This window comes from Podospora pseudopauciseta, assembly GCF_035222475.1.
Source record: "Podospora pseudopauciseta strain CBS 411.78 chromosome 5 map unlocalized CBS411.78m_5, whole genome shotgun sequence".
NCBI lineage: Eukaryota > Fungi > Ascomycota > Sordariomycetes > Sordariales > Podosporaceae > Podospora > Podospora pseudopauciseta.
The window spans coordinates 335,558-351,799 of record NW_026946665.1 but is presented as its reverse complement, the minus strand read 5'-3'; the positions used below and the strand labels follow the sequence as shown (position 1 = coordinate 351,799).

At 55.4% G+C, this 16,242-nt stretch overlaps 2 protein-coding genes across 2 annotated transcripts; both read left to right on the top strand.

Annotated features, from left to right (window-relative positions):
- Nucleotides 1-538: 538 nt before the first annotated feature.
- Nucleotides 539-2,708, top strand: QC763_506820 (uncharacterized protein). Its single transcript, XM_062913275.1, has 2 exons — nucleotides 539-905; nucleotides 973-2,708. The coding sequence occupies exons 1-2, from the start codon at nucleotides 834-836 to the stop codon at nucleotides 2,368-2,370; spliced, it is 1,470 nt and encodes a 489-aa protein (XP_062764692.1). The 5' UTR covers nucleotides 539-833; the 3' UTR covers nucleotides 2,371-2,708.
- Nucleotides 2,709-3,674: 966 nt separating this feature from the next.
- QC763_506830 (putative Hybrid PKS-NRPS biosynthetic cluster) lies at nucleotides 3,675-15,972 on the top strand (the record flags this gene model as incomplete). Its single annotated transcript, XM_062913276.1, has 8 exons — nucleotides 3,675-4,241; nucleotides 4,295-4,367; nucleotides 4,426-4,486; nucleotides 4,536-7,886; nucleotides 7,947-8,167; nucleotides 8,222-11,167; nucleotides 11,219-13,054; nucleotides 13,115-15,972. 8 exons carry the CDS (start codon nucleotides 3,675-3,677, stop codon nucleotides 15,970-15,972), a joined length of 11,913 nt encoding a protein of 3,970 aa, XP_062764691.1.
- Between the last annotated feature and the right edge of the window lie 270 nt (nucleotides 15,973-16,242).

Genomic DNA, 16,242 nt, shown 5'->3' with positions numbered 1-16,242 from the left:
TCACTACAACTTACTTTTGCTGTATCAATTATTTTGTGGGCAGGGTGATGTCGTGTTCCCTTGAGCCTGATAGTCCAATCTCTTCCCACAAAGTCCCGGGTTGTTAGCAGTTCCATATCCTGTAGCCGACCAACAAAAGTTAGCTAGACGTCTCTTTCCACACATAGAGAGTGCAATGAAGTTTAACTCGAACTGCATTCCCAGGCTTAGCCTTTGAAGGCCACAAAGAAAGAATAGCAAAGACATTTTCACAACCAATGAAGTTGTAAAGGAGATTGTATAGATTTTCAAAGTGTCAAGACAATCAATAGCCGTCAAAAACACCAAAACAATCCCTTGCGATCATAGCGATATTAATCTTGATGTGGCATGCAAGATGTCATATTGCATTGTTTAATCGGGGTATGCAACTATTGTGTATGAATTTGCATGGGCTATGACAGAAGTGGAACAGGGTGCGGGACCAGAGAGCAGAGGGGTGGCACTATCCAAGACTCCTAACCACGTTTCTCTCCCAATCACCAGTTCTAACCACATCGAAATGTGCACCCGCTGCAGATGTACCAGAGAGATCAGTGAAGCCCCTCTTGGCAACAACATGGTCAGAAACAGGCCTTGGCATTGGCACGGTACCTGGGACGCGGGAAAGGCGAGTGCTATACCTTGAGCACCCCAAAAGACTGATGACGCTCGAAAATTCAATACTTGCTTTCGATCCGCATTCTTGAGATTCTGCTACAAAGTCGCCATCAGCTAAGTTTTACTTGGGGCGCCATTCATGTTAAATTAGGACCTCACCTCAACCACTTCCCTCCATCCTCACCAGTACAACAATGGCCCCCTCATCGAATACCAGTCCTGCTCCGTTGCCGCGACGATTATCGTGTGACCGTTGCCATTACCAGGTGAGTGCCCGGTGAAGGGTCAAGATTAACAACCCAGGCCGACCAGCTGATCGTGGCCACCCCGCAGAAGTTGAGATGTACACGAACCGGGGACAGTCAAACGAGTACTTGCAACCGCTGCATTCGACAGAACGCACAATGCGTTTACAGCTCCAGTCTTCCCAAAGGAAGACCGAGCATGTACCGTCTAGCAAACGAGCGTCGCCCTCCAGCGAGCCCGAAGACCGCCTCTTCTACTACGAGCTCCGCCAGTTCCGATGTCCCGCCTGCTGCGAAGACGGATGGGGCTGAAATAGCAGAGAACAGCATGCAGATTAGCGAGTCTTCCACCGCAAACGACGACATTGATCAGCTGCTAGCTGGAGCCATTGGCCCATCCTGGATTCACCCGATGGAATGGAACGACATGCAGATCGATACATGTAGTGGAGATGAGTTCTTGAACCTGCTCCACCACAACCCTCCAACACCGCCGTCGGCCTGTTTCACAGGTTCCCAAACACCCATGTTTGAGCTCTTTGAGAGTGCCACCACCATTGCAAAGAGTGACCCCGATGTGGGAATTGCCCAGCTGTCTCAGCTAAGCATACGTCTGTATCCAATTCACAGGAGGAGTTGTAGCTTGGCAGAGACAGCAGGATCATCTGGCCAGATGAGCCCCGACATGGGCCAACAACACAAGACCCAAGCTTTGATCGACGATAATGCTTTCATAGTGGTCGCCAAATGGCTGGTTCAGGGCGTATCAACCAACATGGACATCCTCTTTCGTGCAGGCGATCACCGTCTCCACAACCCGAACATCAACCCGGCGCTTCAGTCGGAGCCCCCCACTACGGGTGAGACTCTGAACGACCTTTTTGCAGCCTCCCACCACCTTCTCGAAATCTTGAGACTGCTGCAGTCCAACGTTACAGGCGGAAACAGAAACGACATGGACGTTGCCGCAGCACCAGCGGGAGCAACCGACTTTTGGAGAAGCATCACTCCGCAGTCGACAGACAGCAACGATGGCACGGCTGGCTTTGGCGAGGGGTCCAAGCCGGTCCCGACGACCTCGGCCCCTTCCTCCAGCCATGGTCGTCCGTCGTCGTCCAGCGAGTACTCGTCGACAGTTGTCAGACACCTGGTCATCGCCTGCCACACCCTCCTTCTGAACATATACATTGCCGTGCTCATCGCTCTGCAGCACGACGTGGATCTCCGGAATTCCTCTCTTCCTGCCGAAGCAGCAGCCCTGGCGGACATGCGCCTGGTTCTCGTGGTCCAGCTTTGCTCTTACCTGATCAAGCGCCAGCACCAAGCCGTCGACGTTTATCTTTCTTTTCCCAACACCCTCACGCAAAATTTTGAACCGAACAGCCCCTCTTCCAACACCGCCAGCAGCAATGGGGAGGTGAGAAGTGACCTGGAGCTGGAAGTTCAGCAACGACTGTCGAAATTGAGACAGACACTCCGGATCTAAACAGGATGGAAACAATCAAGCATTTATACACCGGGCACGCAGGACTTGAAACCCAGAGGGAAGAGGAGCATGATTTCTCCAAGAGTCGGGGACATTGGAACACGAATGTCGGAGCTGTCTATCCTGCCCAGTCCGACCAGTGTTGTAGTATCGTTGGCGGCCAAAGGGCGTGTGTGTGTGGAATGTGATGCGCTCCACTCACGGATGGAGGCCTTGACAGAGGAAGGTCACTTTGGGTGGTGTTGTTGGTATCTATGTACATAGAATTCTTAGACAAAGTATATTTGTCACTGTTACAAAGCATGAAGCTGGCAACCGATTGGTGCCTTACCACTCTATCCATCCATGAAAGGTGATCTCCCGTGTCTTGGTGCTCCTGTTTCACTGATGATTCTTGGCGATAGAGTGCCATCACGGTGGATTGATGGTCCGTAGATGCAGCTCAGTTTGCATTCAACCTAAACACTCATTTGCAACATATTCGAAGCTGAGGCTTTCCAAATGAGAATGGCCAGACACGCGATTACTTCATGATGTCATCCCCCACATCATGAATTTCCTTCAAGGGTATCAATATCAGCAAATACATAGCGCAATGACCAATGTTGATGGGATTCTGAGATCGACATTTGATTCTCCTATCATGGCAGGTGCGAATATCCCTGAACCTGACCTTGCGTATTCGGTTGATAGCGGAGGACGGGAGAGATACATGTGCCCCATTTGAACTGCATACATATACCCACATCTGAAGTGCATAATGCGGGGGGACACGCAAAAGTCACCGAACTTCGGTGATGTCTTTGTCAGCAATGCCAAGTCAGCCCCTGGAACCCCTATTCTTTGGTAAACAACCCGAACAAGCAGCCGCATCAACAAGCCGAACAAAGCCACCATACCAGAGACAACATTTTTCGGGTTCCGGCTTGTCGGTGCCTACGAGACAGGGGTGGGTATCTCGGAGATAAGGATATGTTCTCGAAGGGTTCGGTCGGTCGGTCAGTCGGTAGCTTGATCCTGGCTCGAGTCGGCGGAGGCTGATAGCGGGTTGTCGCCGGTGTCAACGCCCAGCAATGATACCGATGCCAAGCATTCGACGGTGGGTTGGTACAGGTCTAGTAGCTATCTCCATCTTCAAGTGTTTATGAAGCCAAAGCAAATAAAACTCTGTCCCAGGCCGTCTGGACCGTGCTATACACTTTTGTCTCCGTGTCTTTGGCCTCAAACAACCGCCACCCCAACACCTCAACTCCAAACGGGCACAAAGCAACAGCTATTCACCATAGCCCACCTCCTCCACCAATATGTCTCCCCAAACGCCCTATGAGCCCATCGCCATCGTCGGCACAGCCTGCCGCTTCCCAGGCCCATCTACCTCACCCTCCAAGCTCTGGTCCCTCCTCGCCTCCCCAACTGACATCCAAACCGTCATCCCCCCGAGCCGCTTCAACACTGAAGCGTTCCACCACCCCGTCGGCTCACACCATGGCACCACCAACGTCCGCCACGCCTACCTCCTGACCCAGGACCTCTCCCACTTTGACGCCTCCTTCTTCAACATCTCCCCCAACGAAGCTGACAGCATCGATCCCCAGCAGCGTCTGCTCATGGAGACCGTGTACGAGGCCCTCGAGTCGGGCGGCCACAGCATCGAGGCCCTGAGGGGAAGCGACACCAGTGTCTATGTCGGCTGCATGGGTGTCGACTGGAACGACACCCTGCTCCGGGATGTCAACCAGGTGCCGACCTACTTTGCCACCGGCACGAACCGGGCCATCATTGGGAACAGGCTGAGCTTCTTCTTTGACTGGAGGGGGCCCAGCATGACGATTGACACTGCTTGCTCGAGTTCTTTGGTTGCCGTGCACCAGGTATGCTCGTTATGATGATGGTGATTCGGATGGTTTCTAAGTGGTTCAAACAGGCTGTGATGAGCTTGAGAAGCTCAGAATCTCGCGTTGCAGTTGCAGCTGGTGGTCAGGTCATCCTGAACCCTGGTAAGCCTTGATTAGTAGAGAACAATCACTCATGAACCCGAAGCTAACACGTGAACAGAGGCATTTGTGTTTGAGTCCAAAATGAACATGCTTTCCCCAACGGGCCGATCTCGCATGTGGTACGTATTCTTCTCGACGTGAAGGGGGACAATGACTGACAAGAAACAGGGACGCCAGTGCCGATGGTTATGCCCGAGGTGAAGGAGTCGCAGCTGTCATCCTTAAAAAGTTATCTGATGCGATAGCGGATGGTGACTACATCGAGGGCATCATCCGTGAAACCGGCGCCAACCAGGACGGACACTCTCAGGGTCTTACCGTTCCTAGCTCTGAAGCTCAGGCATCTCTCATTCGCAAAACCTACAGGAACGCTGGCCTCGACCCAGAAAACAACCCTGCCGACCGCCCACAGTTTTTCGAGGCTCATGGCACGGGCACAAAGGCAGGCGACCCCAAGGAGGCGGCTGCCATCTATGAGTGCTTTGGCCAACACCTCAAGGCCGAGGAAACTCCGCTGTATGTCGGCTCTGTAAAGACAGTCATTGGCCACACTGAGGGTGCTGCCGGTCTCGCTGGCTTCATGAAGGGCTTGAAAAGCATCCAGGCGGGCCAAATCCCACCCAATCTGCTCTTTGAGAACCTCAACCCCGCCATCGAGCAGTACTACAAGGGTCTCACTGTCCCAACCTCCCTAGCCCCGTGGCCGCAGCTTCCCGAGGGCGTTCCCCGCAGGGTCAGCGTTAATTCTTTCGGCTTTGGTGGCAGTAATGCGCATGCAATCATCGAGCAGTACATCCCGACAACCACCGCTCCCGAGCTCGAGAACCAGTCGCCTGTCTTTACACCTTTTGTCTTCTCTGCCGCGTCTGAGACCTCCCTCGTGGCCCACCTCGAGGCTCATGCCGAGCATCTCAAGACAAGGAGTGACATCACAGCGAGAGACTTGGCATGGACTCTGCAGTCGCGCAGAAGTCACTTACCTATCAAGGCTGCTTTCTCGGCCCGGTCGGTGGAGCAGCTTGTCGGAAAGCTGGATGACAAGCTCGCTGATCTCAAACGTGCGGCTGGAACCACCGTCGGTGTTCGCTCCGCGACGGCCAAGTCCACGTATCCTACCAAGATCCTGGGTGTGTTCACTGGCCAGGGCGCCCAGTGGGCAGCCATGGGTGGTGAGCTGATCAAGTCTTCCGAGTTTGTCCGCAAGAGACTTGGAGACCTGGAGAGTGCGCTGGACACACTCCCGGCTGCTGATCGCCCGGTCTGGCGTCTGGTTGATGAGCTGCTGGCGGACTCAACCACATCTCGCATTGGTGAGGCGGAGCTTTCCCAGCCGCTGTGCACCGCTATCCAAATTGTCTTGGTCGACATGCTCAGGGAGGCTGACATCAACTTCAGCGCTGTTGTCGGTCACTCCTCGGGCGAGATTGGTGCGGCTTATGCTGCCGGCTACCTGTCCGATGTTGATGCCATTCGCGTGGCCTACTACCGCGGACAGTATGCCCGGCTTGCTGGGAACGAGGCAACTGGTCAACAAGGTGCCATGTTGGCTGTTGGCACTTCACTGGAAGATGCGAAGGATCTCTGCAATCTTCGTGCTTTTTCCGGACGTTTGGCGGTAGCTGCGCACAACTCGTCAGCCAGTGTTACGCTATCCGGTGACGCCGATGCCATCATCCTTGCCAAGAAGGTGTTTGACGAAGAGAAAAAGTTTGCTCGTCTTCTCAAGGTTGATACCGCCTATCATTCCCAGCACATGCTGCCTTGTGGTGACCCATACATCGCCTCTCTCCAACAGGCCGGCGTTCGTGTCAAGAGGCCGACCTGCGCCTGGTTCTCCAGTGTTATCGCAAGCGACAAGCCCCTGGAGCCTACCGAGGCTCTTCAGGATGTGTACTGGCGCAATAACATGGCCAATACTGTTTTGTTTGCCGATGCTGTCAAGAACGCCATCGCCAGCGACCCACAAATTGGTCTCGCCATCGAGGTTGGCCCTCACCCCGCGCTAAAGGGCCCGGCTACTCAGAACATTGGCGACATTCGCCCTTCTCCAATCCCTTATACAGGCGTCCTCAGCCGTGGCAAGTGTGATATTGAGTCTTTCTCCGATGCCCTCGGATTTGTGTGGACTCAACTTGGTGCCCACGCCGTTGACTTTGCCTCTTATGAGAAGCTCATCTCGCCATCCACACGCCAGCCCAAGCTCGTGGTAGACCTCCCATCGTACCAGTGGAACCATACCCGCTCCCACTGGCAAGAATCGCGAAGGTCCAAGAAGATTCGGTCCCGGACGGCAGCGCCCTTCCACGAGATTCTCGGGATTCCTTGCCCCGACTCAACTGACCGTGAGAAGCGCTGGACGAATATTCTCAAGGTGTCCGAGATTTCTTGGCTAGACGGCCATCAGTTGCAGGGGCAAACTGTTTTCCCTGCTGCTGGTTACGTTGCCATGTCGATCGAGGCCGCTCGGACTCTGGCCACGGAGCAACCGGTGTCCTTCTTTGAGCTCAACGATCTGGCCATTCCCCGCGCCATCACCTTCGAAGAGGATGTAAACTCGTCAGTTGAGACCCTCGTCACGCTTACAAATATCACCACCAAGGGTAACGTCACCAGCGCCTCCTTCGCCGTCTACTCCTCCTCCTCGGCCGAATCGGAGCTCGAGCTCATGGCTTCGGGTTCTCTCACGATCACCTTTGGCAACTCCTCACCCGCCACCCTCGCGTCCAGCCCGCTAGCCGAAACCAACATGTCGACCGTCGACGCCGACAGGTTCTACACCTCCCTTTCCAAGCTCGGGTACGGGTATTCCGGCAGCTTCAGGGGCATGTCCTCCCTGAAACGCTCTCTCAATCGAGCTTCCACATTGGTCTCTACCTACCCCTACACCTCCCAAGACCTCACCCCATACCTCGTCCACCCCACCATGCTCGACGTCGCCTTCCAAGCCTCCATGCTCGCCTACTCGGCCCCAGGTGACGAGAGGCTCTGGTCGCTTCACGTCCCGACCGCCATCCGCTCCATCCGCGTTAACCCGGCCCTCTGCGTTTCGCCCCTGCCCGAGCACGTCCCCGTCCACGCCACCCTCGAGGAAACAAACGGGTTCTCTGCCAGCATCGACGTTTTCAACAACCCCGCAAACGACGGCGGGGCCATGATTCAGGTCGATGGCCTGACCATCAAGCCTTTTGCTCCGGCCACCGAGGCTGACGATCACCGCCTGTTTTCCTACACCAAGTGGGACGTCGCCTCACCACAGGGGGATTCCATCACCAAGGGAATCGAGCCCACACAGGACGAGGTGGAGCTGGCGGCTGTGTGTGAGAGGGTGTCGTTTTACTACTTGAGACGTTGGAAAGAGGAGCTCAGCGATGAGGAGTGGGCGAATGGCCAGGCGCATCATGCTTCGTTGAGGGATTTCATGAATTATGTGCTTGGTGAGGTGGAGAAGGGATGCCATCCTTGCGTCAAGAAGGAGTGGTCGAATGATAGTGATGAGGAGGTCAAGGACCTGATCAAGAGGTAAGTTTTTCCAACAATTTTGCTCGTGCATAGAAGAAAATACTGACACAGGTGCCACAGATACTCCCACACCATCGACATCAGGCTTCTGACTGCCGTGGGTGAGAATATCCCTGCTGCTGTACGCGGTGAGACCACCATCCTTGAGCATATGCTGGTGGACAACATGCTGGATGACTTTTACAAGAAGGGTCTGGGCTTTGCTCGGTACAATTCTTTCTTGGCTTCCATGATGGAACAAATGGTACATCGATACCCTCATGCTAAGATCCTCGAGATTGGTGAGTTCTTCCTCAAAACACCACAAATTTCCTAAATAAACTGACCGTTTTCAGGCGCTGGCACTGGTGGTGCCACCAAGTCGGTTTTGGAAAAGATTGGGGACAAGATGTCGTCATATACCTACACTGACGTGTCGGTCGGCTTCTTCGACAAGGCCGCAGAGCTGTTCCGGTCATACAACGACAAGATGACTTTCAAGGTCCTCGACGTGGAGAAACAGCCTTCCAGCCAGGGATACGAGCCCCATTCATACGACATCGTCGTCGCCTCCAACGTCCTCCACGCCACCGCATCGCTTCAAAAGACCCTGACGCACGTCCGCCAGCTCCTCAAGCCTGGTGGCTATCTCATGCTTCTCGAGCTTACCGACAACGGCCCCATCCGCTGTGGCAACATCATGGGCGGGCTCCCTGGGTGGTGGATAGGCGCTGAGATTGACGGCCGCAGGTACGCCCCCACCATCACTCCCGCCGAATGGAACATGTACCTGCGCAAGGCCGGTTTTGCCGGCGTCGACGCCTGCACCCCCAAGATCAACGTTCTGCCCTGGCCTTTCTCCATTATGGCCGCCCAGGCCGTCGACGACAAGGTCCAGTTCCTCCGCCGTCCTCTCGCCCGCTCCAAGACTTCTGTCAAGCTCGACAGCCTCATCATTCTCGGAACTGGTACCATCGAGACATCCGACCTCGCCGAGGAGCTGGAGGAGCTTCTCTCCCCCTTTGCCAACCAGACCACCGTCCTCACTGGGCTGCCTACTGAGGCCGAGGCAAGAGAAATTGACCCCATGAGCACCATCATCAACCTGGCCGATCTCGACTTCCCAATCTTCAAGCAAATGACCACCGATCGTATGGAGGGCCTCCAGCGGCTGTTCGAGCTGGCAAAACACATCCTCTGGGTCACCAAAGGCGCTCAAGCCGACGAGCCATACCACGAAGCCAGTGTCGCTTTTTCGCGCGCTATCAGCCATGAGACGAGACACATTAGCCTGAACCACCTTGACCTGTCTGATCTGGGAAGAAACACCGGACGGGCTATCGCGGAGCACCTCCTTCGGCAGTGTGCGCTCGACGAGTGGGAGGACGAGAAGATCATGTGGAGCAAGGAGCCAGAAGTGTTCTTGGACAATGGGCTCCTCAAGGTTCCTCGGCTTGTGGCCAATGTTGCTCAGAATTCTCGCCTCAACTCCTCCAGGCGAAACATCACCAAGACCTTGTCTCTTGCCGAGTCAAAGTCGATTACTGTTGCCATGTCGGCTGATGGTGTTCCCGCACTGGTTGAAGAGGTCAGGCCTGTTACCAAGGAGACCCGTCAATGGATAAGGGTTGAGGCTTCCAGTCTGACGGCCATCAATGTGGTTATTGGAAGCTTCTTATTTGTTGGTCTGGGCAAGCATACTGTCACTAAGGAGTCAGTTATGACGCTGGCGCTGTCCAACTCGATTGAGGTCACCCCCGTGGCAACGGTATCTGTGCCACCAACCCTGTCGAGCAGTTCTGGCCTTGTGAGAGTTGTCAGCGAGCTCATTGCTGCCTCTCTGCTCGAGAACATTGCTTCAGGAAGCAGTATCTTGGTGCATGGATCAAACAAGGACCGGTATTTGATCGCCGCTCTGTCTAGCCAGGCGCAAGCCAAGAACATCCGCATCACCTGCTCATACGATGCCGAGGAGGAGGAGCCGATTCCCCAGGGACTTGCGCTCAGTGGCCGTTCCCCCAGACACATCATTCGCAAGAGCCTTCTGCCGGCCAAGCCAACCCATTTCCTCAATCTCACTTCGGCGGGTGGTGACCTCAGCCAGACGATTGGGCAGGTATTGACCTCCATTGGACCCTACAAGCGCATTGAAGCGTCCGACGTTTCCCGCTTTGAGTCTTCGCTGCCGTCGACCAGTCGCGAGATTGCTGCAGCCAAGCTCCAAGCGGCTGTGGTTACTGTCACTTCCATTACTGATGATGCCAGCGATCTTGTGGCTCCAGTCACACAGATCACAGAGGCTGGCGCCTCTATGCTGAACCACCCAACTGCTATCGTCAACTGGGCCGTCAATGGCACCGTCAAGGTTGGTGTGAAGCCTCTTGACGCAACGCAGCTATTTGGCAAGAATAAGTCCTATCTCCTCGTGGGCCTCAGTGGTCAGATCGGCCAGTCAGTCGCAGAGTGGATGGTGAAGAACGGTGCCGGGTGTGTCTGCCTGACCAGTCGTTCCCCCAAGGTCGATCCCAAGTGGCTTGAGGCTGTGCAGTCTACTGATGCCATCGTCAAGATCTACGCCATGGATGTGACAGACAAGGCCTCGCTTGAGAAGGTGGTTGCTGATATCCGATCAACCTGCCCTCCCATTGCCGGTGTCGCCAACGGTGCCATGGTCCTCCACGACAGTCTCTTCGCCAACATGCCCCTTGAGACGATGCAAAAGGTCCTCGGCCCCAAGATTGACGGGTCCAACCATCTGGACGACATCTTTTACAACGAGGACCTCGACTTCTTCGTGCTCCTGTCTTCTTCCGCGTGCGTCATTGGCAACTCTGGCCAGTCCAACTATGCCGCTTCCAACGGCTACCTCAACAGTCTGGCTCGACAAAGGCGCAAGCGTGGCCTGGCTGCCTCCGCGTTGGATATCGGCCGCGTGGCTGGTCTTGGCTATGTTGAGACAGCTGGACAGGCTGTGATGGACCAATTAGAGCGCTTCGGGTTGATGGCTATCGCCGAGTCTGAGTTCCACCAGATGTTTGCCGAGGTCGTCCAGGCCGGTTATCCCAAGCCTGACGATAAGGATGGTATTCCGGATGCTGTCGTCACCACGGGCATCCGCACTATCCGTGACGACGAGGATATTCAAGGCCCTTGGTTCGAGAACCCTCGCTTCAGTCACTGTATTGTCGAGGCCGCCAAGGGGCAATGGGATGGTCAAGATGAGAACAAGAAGACGTCTCTCCCGGTCACAGTTCAGCTGGCGGGCGCGTCGACCAAGGACGAGGCTTTGGAGATCCTGCAAGGTACGTCTTCACCCACCACTCAACTGACATCAGCACTAACAACCTCTACAGAATGCTTCTCCTCCAAGCTCAGGGTTATCCTCCAGATTAATGACCAGGCCATTGACCCAGAGATTCCCGTCGTGGAGCTCGGTGTCGATTCTTTGGTCGCTGTTGAAGTTCGTTCTTGGTTCTTGAAAGAATTGAAGGTTGATATTCCCGTGCTCAAGGTGGTGGGAGGTTCTTCTGTTGCCGAGCTCTGCCAGCGCGCTTTGGACAAGCTTCCCGAGGAGATGCTTTCAGGCATCGGCAAGGCCGGCTCAGAGTCCAAGCCCAAGCCTGCCGCAATGAAGACGCTCCCCAAGCCCGAGCCCAAGGTCGAGTCGGCCGGAGCATCAGAGTACGACTCCACTGCCCCCAGCATGGTGACCCCGGCGGACGTCACCACTGCCCCTGGTTCTTCCACCCAGCTCTCATCCCGTTCTGCGTCTTCCGAGAACCTCGCCGCCGACGCCGCAAAGCAGGCTCCTGTTGCCGCCGCCCCACCCGCTCCTCTGAAGTTCGTCAAGAGCGAGCAGATCTCCTTCGGTCAGTCACGCTTCTGGTTCCTCCGCCTCCTCGTCGATGACCCAACAACGTTCAACGTTGCTTTCTTTTACCGAGTCACAGGGGCCCTCAGGGTGGGCAGTCTGGAGAGAGCCATTCGCGTGGTGACTGCCAGACATGAGGCTCTTCGTACCTGTTTCGTTGCGGACCAGACCGAGGCTGACCAGGCATACCAGAAGGTGATTGCTAGCTCGCCACTTCGTCTCGAGCACAAGCAAATCAGCTGCGAGGAGGATGTCGCCGTTGAATACGCCAAGCTCAAGGCCCACGAGTTCGACCTTGCTGCCGGCGAGAGCATGAAGCTTGTCTTGCTTTCCAAGTCCCCAGAGAACCATTTCCTTCTCATCAACTATCATCATATTGTGATGGACGGCGTTAGTTTCCAGGTTTTCCTTTCTGATTTGGAGAAGGCATATAACAACCAGTCTCTTGGGAAGGCTCCCCGCCAGTTCCCCGACTTTTCTGCCTCGCAACGCCAGGCTTTTGAGAGTGGTGACATGGCTGCCGACCTCGACCATTGGCGCGGTATCTTTCCCGAGGGCCAACAGCCACCAGTGCTCCCTCTCCTCCCCATGGCCCGGACCAGCTCCAGACTGTCCATGCAGAACTTTGACATTCATCAGGTTGGTTGCCATCTCGAGCCAGCCTTGGCAGCGCGGATCAAGGCCGTGTCCAAGGCTCAGCGCTCGACCCCGTTCCACTTCTACCTCGCCGCGTTCAAGACCATGCTCTTCCTCTTCACCGAAGCGGATGACCTCACCATCGGCATCGCCGACGCCAACCGCACCGACAGCGATGTAATGGCCAGCATCGGCTTCTTCCTCAACCTCCTTCCCCTCCGCTTCCGTCGCCAGCCAAGCCAAAAATTCTCCGACGCCATCAACGAAGCCCGCAACACAACTTACTCCAGCCTCGCCCATTCCCGTTTGCCCTTTGACGTGCTGCTCAAGGAGCTCAACATTGCCCGGTCGTCTGCCCACTCCCCCTTCTTCCAGGCCTTCTTCGACTACCGCCAGGGCGCGCAGGAGAAGCACGCATGGGGCAACTGCCAATTCGAAGTGCAAGAGCTTCATCCCGGACGGACTGCTTATGATATTACCCTGGACGTGACCGACTCTGCCACTGACGCCCTCGTGATGTTCCGGGCCCAGAAGAGTTTGTATGATCAGACTGCCGCGAACCTGCTGATGGAGACGTATGTGCACCTGCTGGAGGTTCTTTCGGCCGATGTCTCGCTGTCCTTGCAGACAACGCCACTCTTTGGGGGGAAGCAGGTTGAGGTAGCTGTCAGTGTTGGCCGTGGTGAGTACTGAGTAGTGTCTTTTTGACCTGCTTTGACGAATCAATATTGACATTGTGTAGGTCCCGCAATGGTCTCGGACTGGCCCAGAACCCTTACTCATCGCATTGATCAGGTTGCTGCCGAGAACCCAGACAAGACTGCGCTCAAGGATGGCCATGGAAACGTCTTGACGTACAGAGAGATGATCAACAGGGTCGAGGCCATTGGTGAGGCGCTGCAGGGCGCTGGTGTCAGCCAAGGTTCTCGTGTTCCAGTCTTCCAGGACGCCGCCAGTGACTGGGTTTGCTCGATGCTGGCCATCTTCCGTGTGGGAGCTATTTACGTCCCCTTCGACTTGCGCAATCCTCTCCCTCGCCTCGCCACAGTCGCTGTTGACTGCGAGCCCACTGCCATTCTTGCCGACAAGACCACCATCGACCAAGTCCCCCAGCTCAACGTCCCCAGCGCCACCGCCATCAACGTCTCCGGCCTGCCACTCAACGCCTCCAAGCCCGTCCCCAACGTCGCAGATCCCAACACGCCGGCCGCTATTCTCTATACCAGCGGTTCAACCGGTCTTCCCAAGGGCATCATCGTCACCCACGCCGGTCTGCGCAACGAGATTGAGGGCTACACCAAGATGTGGAAGCTCGGCACCCAGCACACCCTCCAGCAGAGCGCGTTCACCTTTAACCACTCATCTGATCAAATCTACACTGGCTTGGTGAACGGGGGGTCAGTCTACGTCGTTCCCTGGGCCACCAGAGGTGACCCCCTTGGCATCACAGAGATCATCAAGAGCGAGGGCATCACCTACACCAAGGCGACACCCTCCGAGTACTCCCTCTGGATGCAGTTTGGCAACGAGAACCTCCGGGACGCTAGCTGCTGGCGATTTGCATTTGGTGGTGGTGAGCCTCTGGTCAGCGCTGTGACCAAGGAATTTGCTGCTCTGGAGTTGTCTGAGCTGAAGTTCTTCAACTCGTACGGGCCGACCGAGATTTCGATTTCCTCGCACAAGATGGAGATGCCGATCCATAATGCCCAGGCCATTGAAGCCATGGGTCGGATTCCCTGCGGTTACTCGTTGCCCAACTATTACACCTATATTGTTGATCAGCAGCTGAGGCCCGTTCCTGTCGGGATGCCTGGGGAGGTGTGCATTGGGGGGGCCGGTGTTTCCCTTGGCTATCTGAAGAACGATGAGTTGTCCGGCAAACACTTTGTTGCCAACCCCTTCGTCACCAAGTCTGATGTCGCTAGCGGTTGGACTCGGATGTATAGGACAGGGGATATCGGGCATCTCCAAACCGACGGTGCCATGGTCTTCCACAACCGCACGGATGGGCAGATCAAAATACGCGGATTGCGTATAGAGCTCGCTGATATCGAAAACAACATTGTTGCGGCGTCTGATGGTGCTTTGAAGGAGGCAGTCGTTACTCTCCGCGAGGGAAACCCCGACTTTCTCATTGCCCACGTTGTGTTTGCACCCCAGAGCAACGTTGCCGACAAGGAGGCCTTCTTGCAACACCTTCTTGGTCACTTGCAGATTCCTCAATACATGGTTCCGGTCGCCGCCATTCCCCTTGACAAGCTCCCCTTGACGAATCATTCGAAGGTGGACCGCAAAGCGCTCAAGACTATCGCTCTGCCGCAGCACACCTCCACCGCTTCCCAGGAAGAAGACACCACCGAGATGACCGAGACCATGCTTCAGCTCCGCCGTGTCTGGCAAGACGTCCTCGGCCACAACAACGACAACTCCCTCACCTTCGACATCGCCCCCTCGACAAACTTCTTCCTCGTGGGCGGAAACTCCCTTTTGGTCATTCGTCTCCAATCCCGCATTCGCCAGTCCTTCAACGTCGTCATCAAGCTGGTAGATCTCCTCGGCTCTAACACCCTCTCCGCCATGGCCCGCAAAATCGAAGAGACCCCCTCCGTCACCACTATCGACTGGGACACCGAAACCACACCCCCAACCATCCCCTCCTTCCTCTCTTCCATCCCCCGCACCCCAGTCTCCACCTCCCCAAAAACGATCCTCCTCACCGGCGGAACAGGCTTCCTCTCCCGCACCCTCCTCCCCCTCCTCTCCTCCTCCCCATCCATCTCCCAAATCCACGTCATCTCCATTCGCAATTCCAAACCCCTCCCCTTCACCTCTTCCAAAATCATCCCCCACCCCGGCGACCTCTCCTCCCCTATGCTCGGTCTCTCAGAATCAGACTTCACCACCCTAGCCAGCAAAGTCGACGCAGTCATCCACCTCGGCGCCGTCCGCTCCTTCTGGGACAACTACCACGTCCTGCGACCATCAAACGTCCACCCGACAAAGGAACTCGTCAAGCTCGCCGGTCCGAGACAGATCCCAATCCATTACATCTCTACCGTTGGGGTCCTGCCGGCGGGAGTGGAAAGGGAGACGTCGGCAAAATATCACTTGCCGGCTGGGGATGGGTCGAATGGGTATGTAGCGTCGAGATGGGCGAGCGAGCAGATTTTGGAGAGGTCGGGGTTGCCAGTTAGGGTGTATCGTTTCTTGCCTGCGACTACTGGGGAAGACACGGAGAGGAAGGTGTTGGAGGAGTTGGGGCGGTTTGTGAAGCTGTCGGGCAAGGTTCCTGATTTTGAGGGGTGGGAGGGGAAGATTGATTTGATCGAGGCGGGGAAGGTGGCTGGGTGGTTGAGCGAGGAGGTCGAAGGTGGGGTTGAAGGAGTTGGGTATAGGCATTGGAGGAGTGAGGTTGAGCTGACGGTGAAAGAATTGAGGGAGTATATCGAACGGAATCTGGCGCAGCCGAGAGAAAAGTATGAGACGATGGCGGGGTTGGGGTGGATCGGATTGATCAAGAAGCTCGGGTTTGGGTATTTCTTTTCGGGGCAGAACGCGTCGGTCGGGAGGGAGAAGAGTCGGTTTGAGTCGAGGAGATGAGATTTCTGCATCATTTTTATGTAAGCTTTTCATTGGAGTTTGGGCGTTGGGGATTTGGTTATGTTTTTTTGTTTTTGTTTTTTTCTATGGATCGTCCTTGTTCTGTCTAATCGTTAGATGTTGGGTTGTAAAATTGAGCAGGTGCTGAAGCGCAAAGACCAAGACCAAGTGAGCTTGACTGTTGAAACGTAACAAATGTGCTGAAAGTTAAAAGACCTTGAAATATATTTTAGACGACTTAAAAACATTTCGAAGACCACAAAATAATTC

Bases quoted from the DNA above. Each gene is read 5' to 3' on its own strand.
- QC763_506820 (XM_062913275.1), top strand. From the start codon at position 834: ATGGCCCCCTCATCGAATACCAGTCCTGCTCCGTTGCCGCGACGATTA. The intron at 906-972 runs GTGAGTGCCCGG...GCCACCCCGCAG, and splicing joins GTGACCGTTGCCATTACCAG to AAGTTGAGATGTACACGAAC.